General features: G+C 43.9%; 1 protein-coding gene across 1 annotated transcript in view; it reads left to right on the forward strand.

Annotated features, from left to right (window-relative positions):
- The first annotated feature begins 754 nt into the window (after positions 1 to 754).
- The window catches only part of LOC309544914 (uncharacterized protein), a 38,296-nt gene continuing 20,899 nt past the window's right edge, over positions 755 to 18,151 (forward strand). Inside the window, exon 1 of the mRNA XM_082243921.1 lies at positions 755 to 1,122. Coding sequence (XP_082100047.1) covers positions 985 to 1,122 — 138 coding nt within the window. The 5' untranslated portion in view covers positions 755 to 984. The remainder of the gene's footprint in view (positions 1,123 to 18,151) is intronic.

The raw sequence follows: 18,151 nt of genomic DNA on the forward strand, positions 1-18,151 counted from the left end.
AATATAATATTGCGTATTTACCTGTTAATACCCTTATTTAGTTTTGCCCCCCGTTTCACTATTGTAACAGCCCTGGTTGCACTGATTGAGGTACACCACATTACCGGTGCGGATATATGATCCGGTAACATTAAAGGTTCCTTTTACATGAGTGATACTTTTGGAGTAATGTCACCACTTGCAGCATTTATTTTTGCGAGGAGTTATTCCTATATTAATGTCCTTGTTAGAATGCAGTTTCCTGTTGATTAGTATACGGGTATGTCTGAGGTTGAGTGGTTGTCTGATGGCTAGCACAGAGGTTTGTTGGAAGATATCTTTAAGTTTCATTCTCTGTTTTGATGGGTTGTAGCTCTTTCATTATGTACACCTTCTATTTCTGGATTGTATGTAGATACTAGAGGTATATGGCTTCTCTTTGGTTGGTGAAAAAATAGTTAATACTAAATCCAATTTCTGTAGTGGCATTTCTCAAAGCAATACTTAGCTTAAAGCTGCAAACTGTGCGACATGCTGATTAATATTTAGTGGAACTGTGTATGCAGAAAAGCACTACCAAGTATCATGTTTAACTTATTAAGGCCAAGGTGGCTGTGAAAGCATTTGATGCTGGGCATAGCAGACAGGAATGTCATTGTAGACTCCAACCTGTGAAATGTCTGAGGGATGTTCCAGGGCTGTACTGCAAGTAATCAGATCCACTGCTTCATTGCACTTAGATGATTGCTTTACCTCCCAAAGTCTGAGTAAATGTTTGGCTTATGGGAATAGTTGAATCTAGCAAGACTTTCCTGGGAGGGGTGGGTGTACAATTCACATAGTTTAGACCCTAGCAGATAGAATTTCACACAGACCTCCCATGGACAAGCAGAAACCTTGACTTCTCTCTGTTCACCCAGCTGAACAATTGTCAGTTTCGCTTGCACCCTCTTAACAGTAGGAAATCCTTGCTGGGCTTTGCAGTAAGTATCCTACTGGCTGAATATGGATTCAGACATTGGAGTATCATTGTCATCTTTGTATAAAAATGACCCTTTTTATTCACTCTGCCTATCTGATTTGATGACTGCACCACAACGTGTCACCTACCAGTTCCTGAAGGAGCAAAGGAATCTCACAGAGGTTAGTGCACTCTAATATGACTTTGTTGGCAAATAATTGCTGTGTGTGTGATCTTAGTAATTGTGAAAAAATCATGAAAACTGCTGGAATGGTGGCCTAGTTTCCCATAACAGCACATTAGTATTCATCTTACGTTCTATATTATTTTGGGGGTAACATGGAAAAGGGTGAATTCACACATGGCATGGTTGAACTGAAACATTCCCAAATTTGATTGTTCCCTCTTCCCAAGCCCTTGCTGGTCTGCAATCACACACTGGGCACACTTGTGTCATCTGGAACACAGTGACCCCTGCTTCTGTACTCTGCCTTTTTTTTTTTTTTTTTTTTTTTTTAGTCAGAAAAAAAGATTTTATTGTACATAATGTCATATAGTAAAAACATTCGGAGTCCAACTCCATATATGAAAAACTGTCAAGATAACATTTCACTTTCCAAGCAAATGCAAGTTGTTCCAAAATTTATACATTTTCACCAGTACAGACACACAAACAAAAAAAAAAAAAGAAACTAAACTAAAAACTCTAAAAACCAACATCTTTGATGTGCGAAGCCTCTTGATGAAGCATATTTACCGTTTAACAGATGCCTTACACAGTGTAGTATTCTGCCAGCAAGAACAACCTACTTTCCTTTTGTGAATTTTTGTGTTGCATTTCTATGTCGATATGTATTTTATTGACTTGTTGAATCCATTGATGACATATGGGGACTTGAAGAGAAAGCCAGTATCTTCCTATTAATTTCCTGGCTAAATATTAGCAACCTAACCAATGCCGTATACGTGGAGGGAGAATAAAATTCTTCCACCAAGCCACAAAGTATACATGTAATTGGGTTCAGTTGTAATTAGACTTGGTATATACAATTAATAGTCCTAACCACCTTCTCCCAGTATCGTACCAATTTGGAACATTTCCAAAAAGCATATGAATCAGATTCCCTGAGACTAATTGACATTGTTGACATATGCAGTGGAGGAATCTTATAGAGCTCGATTGGTGTTCTTTATGCGCAGTGGAGAATAAACAGATGTGCCAATTTTTGGGCAGCCGAAAATGATATCAGTGGCCCAGCCGCCAAGATTTGCTCCCAGCTATCCCCATCTATGGGTCCCACATCAGACTCCCATTTTTCTCTACAGGGCAGCAATTCCTTTTTTAATCCGAAGTAGAAAGTATAGAGCTAACAAACCCTGAGTCCTGTAAGTGCAGAACCGAGTATTTACTTTGCACTCTCATAGCATGACGTAATTGCAGGTACATGTAATATCTGGTACATAATAGGGGGAAATCAGTGCACAATTGGGGAAAAGATTTTAATTCCAGCCCATCATACAATTGTGGAAAATATTTGACTCCAGCTAACACTGCCTTTATGAGTGTACCCTAAATATCTGATTGGTTGCTATGGAAATATGATCCTCAAATTGAGGTCCTAGAAAATCTATGTACATCTTGGTATGAATATAACTACGTGAAACATTTATTTATTTGTTTGATAAATTAGATTAGATTAGTTAGATGTGCAGCATGAAGGTCAATAACCAAGGTGTGATCTCTTATTTTATATTTAGGGATACAGGTTGGCAGGTTGTTTGCTGTGCAGTGCATTTTTTACCTTTTTTTAACCTTGTTATTTATAGCAACATGTTTTACTCTACTGCAATCAATGCAATTCAGACAAAGTGGTTTAAAACTGACTGCTTAGGGGGAAGTCGCTTGGCACAGGACCTTGAAAATTGTGGCTATCACTGTTGTATCACTGACTACTACAGTCATTTTCAACTTTCACAATGCCCGCACAGATATAATATATGCAATAAAGATCATATCTGGAGTTCAGCTTTAAACAAAAAATGTACTGTATTGCAGCTTACCAATCATTAGATGTAGTGACTGAATCAGTTTTTTTTTTTTTTTTTAGGCTTTTTTTCCCCTCTGTTTTCCCCTGGCAATCTGGCCAGTAACACACTTCCTGTATTAGAGTGCCCCCATTCTGGATGAAGGAGCACAGGGGGCACCTTTGTACATCAGCATTGTAAGTCTAGGGGCATGGGAAGTGTTGGATGTACTAGCAGATGTACAGTATCTTACAAAGTGAGTACACCCCTCACATTTTGTAAATATTATATTATATCTTTTCATGTGACAACACTGAAGAAATTACACTTTCCTACAATGTAAGTTAGTGAGTGTACAGCTTGTATAACAACGTAAATCTGCTGTCCCCTCAAAATAACTCAACTCACAGCCATTAATGTCTAAATCACTGGCAACAAAAGTGACTACACCCCTAAGTGAAAATGTCCAACTTGGGCCCAAAGTGTCAATATTTTGTGTGGCCACCATTATTTTCCAGCACTGCCTTAACACTCTTGGACATGGAGTTCACCAGAGCTTCACAGGTATCCACTGGAGTCCTTTTCCACTCCTCCATGACGACATCACAGAGCTGTTGGATGTTAGAGACCTTGCGCTCCTCTACCTTCCATTTGAGGATGCCCCAAAGATGCTCAATAGGGTTTAGGTCTGGAGACATGCTTGGCCAGTCCATCACCTTTCCTCTCAGATTCTTTAGCAAGGCAGTGGTCATCTTGGAGGTGTGTTTGGGACCGTTATCATGTTGGAATACTGCCCTGTGGCCCAGTCTCTGAAGGGAGGGGATCATGCTCTGCTTCAGTATGTTACAGTACATCATAGGTGTGCACAGCCTAATGCATTAGGGAGTGCACACCAAAGCTCAAACACAGTGGTAAGTGGCAGTAATAATTTTTATAAATGTAACGAGTAACTATGCAGCACAAAAAAAAAATATCGGAGTAGAAGTATTGAAATCATCGAAAAAATGTAGTGAATTAAAAGTGGAAGTAGGAGAAAAAAATTCTACTCTAAGAAAGTACAGATACCGCCTTTCGGTACTTAAAGAGGAAGTAAACCCTCCTCTGACACTTTTACCTATAGGTAAGCCTATAATAAGGCTTACCTATAGGTACTGTAAATATCTCCTAAACATGTACCATTTAGGAGATATTTACCTTACATGCAGCCAGTGACGTAACTGGCGCATGCGCTCTGAAGGAATGGCCGCTGGTGCCGTTTCTTCAGAGACCCGTGCGCGGGTGCGCGGGAGTGACGTCACCGCGGCTCCCGCCAATCAGATGGCCGGATGCCGCGATCCCGGAAGACGGGCGACTGGACATGTCGCCCGTCATAGAGGTGAGCGGACGGCACGACGGGGGCTCGTTCTAAGGTAAGTATTTCATAATGAGCTAGTATGCGATGCATACTAGCTCATTATGTGTTTATCTTTCAGCTTGTAAAAAAAAAAAAAAAATTTAGCGGAGTTTACAACCTCTTTAAGTACAGTAGTGAAGTAGTTCTACTTAGTTACCTTACATCTCTGGGAACCTGTGCTGCACAGGGTGATTAGGGTGTGCCTGGGCACACCTGGCACACCCTGTGCGCACACCTATGCAGTACATGTTGGCATTCATGGTTCCCTCAATGAACTGTAGCTCCCCAGTGTAGGCAGCACTCCCAGACCAGGACACTCCCACCACCATGCTTAACTGTAGGCAAGACACAATTGTCTTTGTACTCCTCACCTGGTTGCCGCCACACACGCCTGACACCATCTGAACCAAATAAGTTTATCTTGGTCTCATCAGACCACAGGACATGGTTCCAGTAATCCATGTCCTTAGTCTGCTTGTCTTCAGCAAACTGTTTGTGGGCTTTCTTGTGCATCATCTTTAGAAAAGGCTTCCTTCTGGGACAAAAGCCATGCAGACCAATTTGATGCAGTGTGTGGCGTATGGTCTGAGCACTGACAGGCTGACCCCTTCAACCTCTGCAGCAATGCTGGCAGCACTCATACCTCTATTTCCCAAAGACAACCTCTGGAATTGACGCTGAGCATGTGCACTTAACTTCTTTGGTCGACCATGGCGAGGCCTGTTGTGAGTGGAACTTGTCCTGTTTTTTTTTTTTTTTTTTTTTTTTTTTATTTAAAATTTTTCGACAGTTTAACAAGTCAGAAAATACAACAGGTATACACAAGAATTGTACATAGCAAAATGCAACAGTGGCTGGAAGGATCCAGCAGGAGGGAAGGGGAAGAGTGGAAAAGGGGGGGGGGATGGCCAGAACTCCATGGCCAGACATTACATGAGTCCCAGGTTGGCATGGGTGGCGGGGATGGAGGAGGCACTCATAGAGAATGCAAATGCAAAATCTACCGGGGGGGGGGGGTCGTCCGAGGTTCTTGACACGTGCTTGAGAAAGACGTTCCACTTGGCGTGGAAGAGGCCAGTAGTAGAGGGGGACACATTGTCCATGTTGATGCGGTCAGTGGAAAGGAGTGTGGTTAGCTCTGGCTGTAGCATGGATGCAAGGGGGGGGGGTATTTGTAATCCAATGTTTCAGAATTAGTCGCCTGGCAATGAGTAGAGTGGTAAGGATCCAGAGACGAGGGGAAACGTCTGATATGCTTGACCATTTCTGCAGGCGTTTGTCCCAGTAGCCAAACAGTAGGAGAAGAGGGTCTTTCGGGACAGTCAGTTTGGTGACGGTTTCAATGTAGACAAGCACCCTATCCCAAAATGACGCAATAGAAGGACAGTCCCAAAACTTGTGACAGAGGGACGGGCGTTCAATTAGGCAAAAAGGACATTTGTGAGCATCCGGGATCGTGTTATCTGAGAGGAACGGGATATGTGCTCTATGAAAGATCTTAATTTGCGTTTCCTTCCAGATAGAGTTAGGGGTGAGTGCAAGAGTTGTCCGAAGACCACTTATGATCTTTGGTAGGGTGTCCTCTCCAGGAAAGTCTTTGAGCCAGTTCTTTGCGGATGATGTAAAAATCGCCGGTGGGCATGAGTATAAGAGGGGTTTATACACGTCAGAGATGGTGTATTTGCCCGAAGCTATAAGAGAGTCCAGTAGTGACGGCTGGAATCGTTGATCAGGTTTGGGTGAGGCGGCACGGATGAAGTGACGACATTGAGCCAGGTAGAAAAGATCCGATGCAGACAAGTCATAAATCTTGGAGATGTCCGCAATAGGGAGTAAGAGACCAGTTTGGGTGTCGCAGAGCTGGGCGAAGGTGACCAGTCCTTTCAAGCTCCAATGATTGTAGACCGTACGATCCAAACCAGGGGGAAAAGCCGGGTTGCCCCGGATCGGCATAAATTTGGAGAAATACAGTGGTAGTTTTAGCAGCTTGCGTATCTCCCTCCACGCTATAACCGTGTCCCTCAGGAGCAGGCTATGTCGCAGGTCGGGAGGGAATTGAACCCATCGGACATGGAGAAGGGCTGCCAGGTCGAAAGGCTTGGACATCTGGGACTCCAACTCATAGTTCGAGAATTGAGACGCCCGAGATATCCAGTCCAAAGCCACCCTCAGCAAGCATGACAAATTATACATTCGTATGTCAGGAAAATTGATACCTGCGTCTCGCCTGGGGAGGCTTAGCTTTTTGGAAGATATGCGAGGCCTCTTCCCTCTCCACAGAAAACGAGAAAATGCTCTGGAGAGGTCCTGTACGTCCTTGTGCTTGATCAGTAATGGTAAGGTTTGCAAAAAGTACAGTATGCGTGCAAAGCTGACCATTTTAACCAAATGGCATCTCCCCAAGAGAGACAGCGGTAGATCCTTCCAGTTTTCCAGTTCCCCTTTAACCTTGGCGAATAGTGGGGGGTAATTGAGGGTGTAAATTGATGCAGGCGTCCTTCCGATTTTAATACCCAGGTAAGTGATAGCATGAGGTGCAATCTTAAAGGGGGAAGTACGTTCCCACGCACGTTGTACATTAGACCCCAGGGGGAGGATTTCGCTCTTAGAATAATTTATTTTAAGGCCCGAACATTTCCTGAAGGCGTCAAAGGTAGAGACTATCGTGGGTATGTCGTCAGCGGGTTGAGAGGTGAATAGAAGGACATCGTCAGCAAATAGGGAGATCCGGAGTTCTCGGTCCCCTACACAGACACCGTGTAAGGCCGCCTTGGTGGAAAAGTAACGCGACAGGGGTTCCATCGCCAAATTAAAGAGCAAAGGGGATAGGGGGCACCCCTGACGCGTACCTTTGTACAGTCTAAAATCGTCCGTCATGGATCCACCCACACACAGTCTAGCAGTCGGAGAGGTGTACATAGAGGCAACCAGGTGCACGAATGGGCCCCTGAACCCCATAGTGTCCAGGACCCGCCTAAGCCAGGTGAAATTCACATTGTCGAATGCCTTTTCGGCGTCTAGCGTTACTATGGCCAGGTCTTTGTCGGGATGAATGCGGGCCTGTTCTAGCACCAGTAACACCTTCCGGATATTCGCCGTAGCCGAACGTCCTTTGGTGAAACCGGATTGGGCTGGGTGAATTAGAGTGGGCATGATAAGCGCCAGGCGCGAGGCAACAATTTTTGATAGAATTTTAACGTCGAGATTGAGTAGCGATATAGGGCGGTACGATCCTGGTTCCAGAGGGTCCTTCCCTTTTTTTGCAAGCAATTTAATAATAGCCTGGTTACCTGTCGGCAGGTAGGGCCCCCCGTCCCAAATATGGGAGTAGACGGCAACCAATGTAGGGACCAGGCATGTCATAGCAGATTTGTAAAATTCCCCTGTGAGACCGTCAGGACCAGGAGATTTGTTAGCCGCTAGGTGTCGAATCGTTTGTGTGATTTCTTCCGCCGATATCGGAGCGTTCAGCATACTCAATTGTGCAGGGTCAATAAGAGGAAGCCCCGTGTTTGACAGAAATATATCGCCCGCCGATTCCTCAACTTCTTCCTGCCCATATAATGAAGAGTAGAAGTTTCTCATGATGCGCTGCACGCCTAGGGGAGAAGAGTCTACCAAGCCCGAGGGATCCCGAAGAGAGCCTATGTGTGTGGGAGAAGGCCGACCCTTGCACATGCCCGCCAACATCCTGCCCGCTTTATTGCCGAACCTGTGCAAGGACGCAGCCAAGTGGGCAGTGTGGATGCGTTCCACCTTTTCCGCCCAGTCATCAAAAGCTTTCTTAGCCAGAAGCCAAGCTTCTGTGGCCTTGGGGGTGTTCGTGAGAAGGAGGTGCCTGTGTGCCGCGTGTAAACGTTCACTCGCTGTCTTGTAACCGCTTTTGGCATGTCTCTTGTACGCTGCCGCATACGAAATTATGCGGCCCCTTAGGAAGGCTTTGCCCGCTTCCCAAAATAGATGTGGGGAGGAGGAATGCACCGCGTTAGCCGCCGAGTAGTTTTGCCATTCACGCTCGAGATAAGACTGGAAGTCGTGATTTTTAGCCAAAAAGGAGGGGAATCGCCAAATGAGTGGGACCGTCGGGGAGCCTGCGAGATCAATGGACAGGGCTAGAGGAGAGTGGTCAGAAATAGCCATATCGTGAATGTTTGCGTCTTGTATCAGGGGTAGGAGAGAGTCAGAACAGAAGAAATAGTCGATCCTAGTGAAGGTCTTATGAGGGTGAGAATAAAAGGTATATTCACGGTCTGACGGGTGGAAATGTCGCCACACGTCAATCAATGATAATGAGTCTACAAGAGTGGCCAGGGGAGTAGGAGTTTCCATAGTGCGGGGGCGGGATGATTGAGGGTGCAAGGATTTGTCCACAACTACATCCATAACCGCATTAAAATCACCCCCCAGCAGTCGTGGGGTCTGAGGCAGTGTTAGGGCCCGCGTCGATAGCGACGAGTAAAAGGACTGGTCAAATACATTAGGGGCATACACGTTGGATATGACTAATTCCCTACTGTTGATGCGAATGTGTGCAGAGACGTATCGGCCTTCCTCATCCGTATCCACAGTCAGGATTTCCACTGAGAGCCGCTTGTGGAAAAGAATGAGGACGCCAGCTTTGCGGCCCACTGCCGCTGATCCTATCACCTTACCCACCCAAAGTTTTTCCATGCGGTGCATATCCGCCGCCGGAAGGTGCGATTCCTGGAGAAGAGCTATGTCTGCCCGGAGGCGTTTTAAATGCCGCAGGACTTTCATCCTCTTCGCCGGGGATCTGAGTCCCTTAACGTTCCAGGATATCAGCGTCATTTGTCATACAAAAATGGTCGATACATCAGACAATGATGGTATATTACACCCAAAAATATGATATAGTTACGCCAGAGTACGGTGGGAAAAGTTACAGAGTTAAATGAAAGAAGCTCCAGGTATAGTCTAGAGTCCGAGGGGTGACGACCGTTGGGGGGGGGAGGCCCAGGGGAGAAGGGAAGGGATAACTGGAAGGAACAACATCTAGAGAACAAAGAAACATAGCAAAACAGTGGCATCAACTTCACTTTTTTCCGCATGTGCGTGCGATAGAGCGCAGCCCCCCAGGCGTGACTCCAGAAACGACCGGGGCAAATCAGGCCCTATAAGCGAGCGCATCTGGAGTGAGACCTGGGTCGCGACGGACAAGCAGAGCTGGGCGCTGCCACGGCACAAGATGCGGAGCATAGAGAGGAGAACAGTAAAACATTAAGGGCTGAGAGAGTTATAAACGTCATGTAATAAACAGGTTAATCTACTCCAGCTTGTGAAGGGTATGCTTACGGAAATTGCCGTATGACGGCAGGCGTATTCCAGGGACAGGTCACAGAAGAAGAGTACTGAGGTCCCAGGAGACATAAGGTAGCACCAAGGAGGCAGGAGAAAGGTCAATGAGTGGGTCCAGAGCGGCCAGAGCTAACCACATCCGCATATCGCTGCCTTTTCGGAGATCCTTGCCGCGGGCTGTGCTGAGAATCCGGTCTGGAGAGGGAGGACGATTTATATGTAGATGATGACTGACCCGATTCGCCATGATGAAGGGATCGAACAAATTTTTCTGCTTCCGAGGGGTCCTGGAAGGACAGTTGTTCGCCATTCGGGGCACGAAGGCGTAGCGTCGCCGGGTAGGCCAAGGTAAATTTTAAACGTTCATTATGCAGTTGCGAGCAAACGTTTTGGAAAGCTTTACGTCTTTTTGCGACGTCAACAGAATAGTCAGCGAAGATCAGTATTTTCATACCTTCTATTTGGAAGTGTGGAGTTTGGCGAAATTTCTGCAAGATGGCCGATTTGTCCGCATAGTTAAGATATTTTGCGATTACGGGGCGAGGGGTCTTCCGCTCCTCAGAATAGAGTCCCATCCTGTGCGCCCGTTCCACCACACAAATCCCTTGTAGGCCCAGGGCGGCAGGTATTTTGCGTGCACACAGCTCAGGGATAGCCGAGGGGGCAACAGATTCCGGGATCCCTATGAACCGAAGGTTACTCCGCCTGGATCGGTTCTCCAAATCCTCCAGCTTGTCCATTATCACCCTATTAAGTTTATCCTGGGATTGCTCCGTTCCCTGCATTTGGTAGATTTCGTCTTCTATGCTGGAGATTCTACCTTCAGCTTCATTTAGGCGACGGGAGTGAGACTCCAGCTCTTTTCTGATGCAGGCCATGCCTGCGGCCACTGCTTGTTCCACTGAAGCCTTTATGGTGGGGGTGAGCAGGGCGACCACTGCCTGAGCGATCCGGTCCGTGGAAGGGTCCGCAGCTGAGGAGGATATGGCAGAAGTCGGCTGGGAGCTCTCCTCGTGCTGCTGTGAGGTATCCATGGCAGCCGGAGCAGGCGTTTTTGCGGAGTAGGCCGCGACCGCGGCCTCGATTTGGGCCGTGCCCGGCGGAGGACGCGCCGCCGCCTTTTCCAAGAAGCGCTCCATGGCGGAGCAAAGGAAGGGACTGTGCCGGGTCCGGAGGGGTTCGGGAGGCAGACAGAATGCCGATGGGGCAGGCTGGATGTGCTGGGCCGGCTTTTTATGCTGGATTTCAGAGCCACGCCGCGGGAGCTGAGTAGTGCTCAACTACTCCATGCGGCGCCGGAACCGGAAGTCTCGGAACTTGTCCTGTTAAATAGCTGTATGGTCTTGGCCACTGTGCTTCAGCTCAGTTTCAGGGTCTTGGCAATCTTCTTATAGCTTAGGCCATCTTTATGTAGAGCAACAATTCTTTTTTTCAGATCCTCAGAGAGTTCTTTGCCATGAGGTGCCATGTTGAACTTCCAGTGACCAGTATGAGAGCGTGAGAGCGATAACACCAAATTTAACACACCTGCTCCCATTTCACACATGAGACCTTGTAACACCAACGAGTCACATGACACCGGGGAGGTAAAATGGCTAATTGGACCCAATTTGGACATTTTCACTTAGGGGTGTACCCAATTTTGTTGCCAATTTTGTTGTTTATACATTAATGGCTGTGTGTTGAGTTATTTTGAGGGGACAGCAATTTTACACTGTTATACAAGCTGTACACTCACTACTTTACATTGTAGCAAAGTGTCATTTCTTCAGTGTTGTCACATGAAAAGATATAATAAAATATTTACAAAAATGTGAGGGGTGTACTCACTTTTGTGAGATACTGTAAATACACTAGCAAACTGAACCAAACTCCAGCTAATACTTTATAATATTTTTTTTTTTTGGGATAAAGGTTTTACATAAGAAAATAAAAGCCGATCGTGGTAACAGTCCCTGCCAGTGTTAAGTGGTTTGTCTTTGTGTATCTATGTAACTGATACTTTCTGCTGGAAAGGCTTGTTCTTTTGAAAAATAAAATACTTACTGGCTGGATCACCAGATGAAAATAAAAGAAAGAAAGCCTAGTTAAGAAAATGAATGCAGCCATTACATCTAAGAAAAGATAAGTAGCAATATAATAATTTTTGTTTTAGTTTGATTTTGGGTTTAATACCACTTTAAACCAAATGTGGGCTCCATGCTCCCCCTATCAGTGGCCGTCTCCTTTCCTTGCAGGAAAGATTTAGAAAGCCCAGATCCAAAGAATAAATGAAGCAGAAACCGGGAGGTGCATGCACTGTAGGCTCCAAGGTACTGTTTTGCCTAGAAATTAGAGCGGAAGCAGCGCAGTAAAAAAAACAGTAGTAATGGCTAAGGCATCCCAAAGTGAAGTTCAACATAGATTCCATAATTCCCATAGATTTTTTCAACCAGTGGGATAAAAGGAAAAAAAAAATTGACTTAATTCTTCCATCCACACCCTGGCAATAGCTGAGTTTTTGCATTCTGACAGAGGGGAGACTTCCCCGCCGTCTCTGAATACACTATAGCCAGCAGGGCTAATCGAGCAGGGAAAATCTGATGGTTGTACAGAGGAAGGCTAGTTCTTGCTGAGCCGCCTGAATTTTTTATCCATGTATGGCTGTCTTTACAGTAGTAAATCCCACTATCTCACTCCAGGTCCCATGAGACTAGCAGTTGAAGGCACAGAACTTCAGATCTCACACTGTAGATAAACATTTCTCAGCAAAGTCAGATTTATATTTCTGGCCAACTGTACTGTACCACTCCCCTAAAACCCCTGTTGACCAGTTAACTCAGTAACTAAAATCGTATACAATCTTTAAGATGTTAATGTAATATCAGAAGTCAATTTCAATCTTTTTGAAATGCTATTAAAGGCTTTTTTCAGGCTGTGCTTGGAGGGTAGAGCCCTGAACTATTGCAAGCACCCATCCTGAAAGGGCTCGGCACACTTGCTCAATCAAGATGGAATTTGTTAGTGATCCATGGACCCAGTGTTGGAGGTTTCATACCTCCCAAGTCCCTACATAGCCTACGGACTCAAGGACCCATTCAGGTTTTACCAATCAGTGAGGAATCTAAAAACAAAGTTTCCTCTGTATAAAACAAGCAGCCCAGAGCTGGTAATCCAGCCTAATGGTCCTTGTTATAGGATGACAACACTGTCCCTGCCTCCCAATTCTCTTTCTGCATTGTCAAATTATCGCATGCTTTCCCATTTAGAGGCTACAAATGGCCATTCAGATGTATGGGCACGTTCCACTGTTGTCATCATTAGAGAAGTCACTGCCACTCAAATTAGAGAAAAAAACTGTCCTGCAATCATCGTTGGAGTGTATGCATGAGGACAAGAAATATCTGCATATTATCTACAAGAGACCAGCAACACTTATATGCAAAAAAAGATAAAAAAACGAAATGCTTATTGTTCGATACCCATACTTGATGGTTCTCCAAGAACAGTGACATGGCCTGTTTAATTTCTGTAGCCCAGCCGTCAGGTTTCCCCAGGGTGCCTTGGCAAAAAATCCCCTAAAATGTGTCAAAAATTGTATACAAGCCAGCAGGTAGATTAAGCCTGCCTTTTAGTTACACAAAGCCACAGGTTTCATTGTGCACCATTACAACCTTCTAGCCACTAGTGACTTCATTGGCTGATAGGGAGGACATCGGGCACCTGCAAAGCATCGTTGTTTGCCCCTCTCTGTTAGTACTGGGGTCACATTTGCTGAGCGAGGGAGAACAAGAGGGATAAGAGAGACATTGGAATACTAGTCGGTACCAGTGTGCAAAGGTGTGTTTGCTTTGTAAGAATAAGTTACCTCTAATGTTGAGTGTTTTCCATGTGTGGATGTTGCTGCGTTATGATAAACTTTCCGTTTCGTTTTTTACATTTTAAATGGGGTGCCTCGACATTTTGCATAGTTTTAAAGGGCGTCTTTACTGAAAAAAGGTTGAAAAACACTGCTTAATGTAAATAGATTAACATGTCCCTTGAGGTGTTGGTGGGGCAGAGATTCCTTCACTGCACTCAGGCAATAGAAGCATGCAGGTTTATGCAAGAATCATTTGCAGACATTTGCATTAAACATTCAGGTTGTACATATCCACTCCTGTGCCTTTTACTAGCTTAACTATACTCGTGTTCATCTGTACACAATTCTTTTCTAGTGCTGTTGTATGATGTTAGTATTGACATTTAATTAAGCATATTATTCACAGCAATTTACTTGGAGCTTTAAAGAATCACATGCATAAATGATGGTATTTTTATTTCATCCTTATTTATTAATGAAGTTTGTAAGTACTACTTAGCTGACCTGCTTGCTTTAAAGGTTTCAGTAAAGTTGTTCAAAGCTTGCTGAGAACTTCACAAAAGCTTTGTAGATGCTTGCTGCTGTGACAAACACTGAACCCTGTGTCTATCAGTCCTTCATGCAAATATAGACTCTTAAGCAGGCCATATTTTAGCCAATTTTCATTCCTGCAACCATGAGTTGCAGCAAAGAAAATTGCTCAGTACCCCCATCAACACAGTCAATGTTGATGGGGGAATCCTTTCCGCTGAGCTTTTGTTTTATGATAGCTTGAGGTTTCCCAGCCATCAGAATACAATAATCATTAACCACTTGCCGACTGCTCACAGTATATTTACTGCGGCAGTCAGCCCCTCACAGGCAGAGCGACGTAGTACTACGTCGCTAGCCTGTGAGGCTCTGGGGAGCGAGCGCGTGCCGCCGGAGGCGCGCTCCAGCTCCCGCGCGGTCACAGACCCCCCCTCGCGTGTGACCGGCGGACCCGATGTCCGCCGGTCACTCGGCGATCATCGGTGGAGAGGGAGAAAGGCAGGCGGCTGATGTAAACAAGCCGCCTGTCATTCTCCCCTGTGTAGGAATAGTGATTATACGGTTCTACTATGTAGGACCGTTGATCACTGTTCCTACACCTCAAGCCACAGCCAATCACAGTTAGAATCACGCCCCTAGGGACACACATAACCCCTCCCTTTAAAAAAAAGTTAACCCCTTCACTGCCAGTGTAATTTTACAGTAACAGTGCATATGTATAGCACTGATTACTGTAGAAATGTCACTGGTAACCCCAAAAGTGTCAAAAATGTCAGTCAAGGGTCCGATCTGTCCGCCGAAATGTCGCAGTACCGCAAAAAAAATCGCATTACGCGTTACAAAAAAAAAACAACAAAAATGACAAAAATCTTTCCCTTTGTTAGTAAACGCGATAACTTTTGCGCAAACCAATCAAAATACGCTTTTTGCGATTTTTTTTACCAAACATATGTAGCATAAAACAAATTGGCCGAAAATGTTAAAAAATTTTGATTTTTACATTTTTTTGTGAACAATATTGTTATTTTTGCAAAATTGTCGCTATTTTTTTGTTTATAGCGCATGATCAAAAAATCGCACAGGTGATCAAATACCACCAAAAGAAAGCTCTGTTTGTGGGAAAAAAAGGACGTCAAATTCGTTTAGGTACAGCGTTGCACGACCGCGCAATTGTCCGTTAAAGTCACACAGTGCCGAATCGCAAAATAGGCCCTGGTCAGGAAGGGGGTAAAATCTTCCGGGGCTTAAGTGGTTAATGCATGCATAAAAAAAAACTGGCTGGTTGTACTGAAGTGATTGATTTCAGTACAACCAGCCTGCTCATACGTGGATCGATATTTAGATGGTTCCTGCTGAACCGGCCAAATTTTGGTCCATCTATGTAGGGGCTTATCTGAGAGAGATTTCACCCCATAACAAAAAATATTGTATTGGACAAGGACCTTCATCGCAGGATCATTAGCTATTCTTTTAAAATAGATGTCAACTCTGACTGAAGTTTTGTTTTCTAAAGCACTTTTGTCAGAATTAATAATTAATAATAATTAATAATATCTCGCTGTGCCTCCATTATGTTAGAATGTTGATACTGCTCTGACTATAACAGTATCTATTTATGGTTAATAATAAGCAAAGATCTATGTGAAAGGAGAATCTCAACTTATTCCATAAATCTATATTTAGCGAATTCTTTTTTATTGAATAATTTCTTTTTAAAAGCATATACCAATCTTAGTGAAAACAGTCTACAGTATGGAATATATAAAAGGTTTATTCACGAAACATGTAATCACGATAAATGATCAAACTTGAGATGACACAAAAAAATATAACTTCACAAAAATACAAACTTCAAACAACAACTGCAATGTGATTGGTAGCTCAATAATGAAAGTGAAACTAAAACGAAGTTAAAGTGAAACGAAAGCAAAATTACCATTTCCCCAGATGTAGTAAAAACCATATTTAATGTATACTATACAATCAGACCACAATTGTCTGCGCAATGCAAAACCTGACAATCACCTCACTGCAGATGAAGTGAGAATAGGCTATGCAAAACGTGAAACTAATACGCCAATATGCGCTTAATCTGATATTAATAAAAATGTATAAAAACAAAAATCATCTCTTTAGGGAAAAATCTACATATGGTTTATACGGCTGGGATTGTACTTTCGTTACCCTTGAATATGTAATGTAAAACATTTAAGGAAGTACATAAACAATATTGAATAATAATCAAATAAACGGCAAGGCATAATTACCATATTAAGATGGCCGCTTAGCTTAGAATAGTAGTTACCAGGTTCCTTAAGATGGCTGCATTTCCAAGATGGTGGCCAATTAGGGCGGAGCTTCGTTTGGCGTCCCTCAAAGGTTCAGATACATGGCAGATTGAAATGGAGTCGTCTGTGTAGATGAGTCTATGCATGATTGTTAGTAGTGTGTATGTTGTAAGTGTGATGTATATAATGCTAAATGTGATGTGTCAGGCTGAGGTCAGTGTAAGTGTCGCAAGTATATTTCATCATTTAAAATTTTCATATATCGATAACCTGACATATCCCCCTTTTTGATTTGCATGTATGTCAGCATCATACAGGGAAATCAACTGGTAGGCAGGTTATGGATCATTATGGTACACTCCACTGACAAGTCGGAGTACCGTCGGTAATTCTTGATGAACTTTTCGTGATACCTTCACCATGTGTATTGTTAAAATCACTAGCCACAGTATTACTAGTCCAATATGGATGAGTATTATTATGTCTGTTGATGGAAAATACGATCTGCTTTCCAATAACATGTGATCTTTCTCTGTATAGTCGAAATCTTCAATGGACAGGTTGTCTTTTTTGATAGACATCTGGATGGTATGGTTGGGTTTATGCTCTAATAAGAATTTCAGGTCTGGATTTATTGGGATGTCCTGATGTTGGAAGGCATCAATACTTTCGACCACCCCTTCCCAGACTTCAGTTCCGACTGGGTACAAGGTGGTTTTTCCGATAGTGATTCTGGCGTTGGTTGGAACCTTGATAATGGATACAGTAGCGGGCAAGGCTATAATACGGCTCATTATTTGTTTCTCATAAAATATGCTCATGTTTTTTAATGCTGAGCTCACAAGCCATTCGTCCTTCACAAGTATTGCTTGGACTTCTGAGGGATCTGCGGTTTTTCGCATTTGTACTTCGCATTGTTCAGAACCATGTTTATCATATTCCATGCCGCATAGTGCATGGGTTGTGTCATATACAAACGGGTTTCCGTTACATTGGAAGTTGATGTCTTTAAACCGTGTGCATTCCTTCAAAATGGGTATGGCATATAAGTCCGGTATCCAAGGTTGATAGGCGATCAGGTCAGGGGTTTTGATTTGTACATGGATATCTCCTTTCCAAGTCCCAACATTATGAATGGTCTTCATCTGAAACACATTCTTCGAGGAGACATAGGGTATAGCCAACAGAAAGCAGACTTCAAGATCTTCTGTATTAATATATAGGGGCATAGCACTTCCTGTTTCAAATGCTAAATTGATTTGAAAGTCCTCTACTTCACCTCCACTGACCTGATTGAGTAGGCTTTTGACCATCTCGGTGGACACAAAGTATAGTGGAATGTGTCCATGGGAGAGGTCGTTCATTCCGTTTTGTATTTCATTCAGAAATGCTGAGGTATGGAATAAAATTGGTTCCTGAATGAAAAGTAGTTCTCTTTTGAACAGTTCATGAGTTTGATGTAAGTCTATAGACCGGGCGAGTAGTTCTGAATGTAAATTAACAGTGACAACTGTGTCGTTAACAACAGTGATCAAGTCCATTAACCCTGCTTTTTGTGTTTCAAGTTCATGGTGAATGGCTCTGATATTCATCTGTAAATTTTCAATCTCGGTTGCGAGAGTCTTTACTGAAATAGAATTGGCGGCCGATATGGTGGTTGACACAATAGTCCCTAGGACCGTGAAGATTAGTCCGGCTATCAAGGCCCCAATGAACCTCTTTGGTCTTTTCTCATGTGCCGTAGCTATTGGCACAAATGGTTTGCGAGCTTGGATAAGGATCTCCTCTGCACGAGTCTGTACTGCCTTCAAGTGTAG

The sequence above is a fragment of the Pelophylax lessonae genome (genome assembly GCF_965119305.1).
Source record: "Pelophylax lessonae genome assembly, chromosome: 1".
Taxonomy (NCBI): Eukaryota; Metazoa; Chordata; class Amphibia; order Anura; family Ranidae; genus Pelophylax; species Pelophylax lessonae.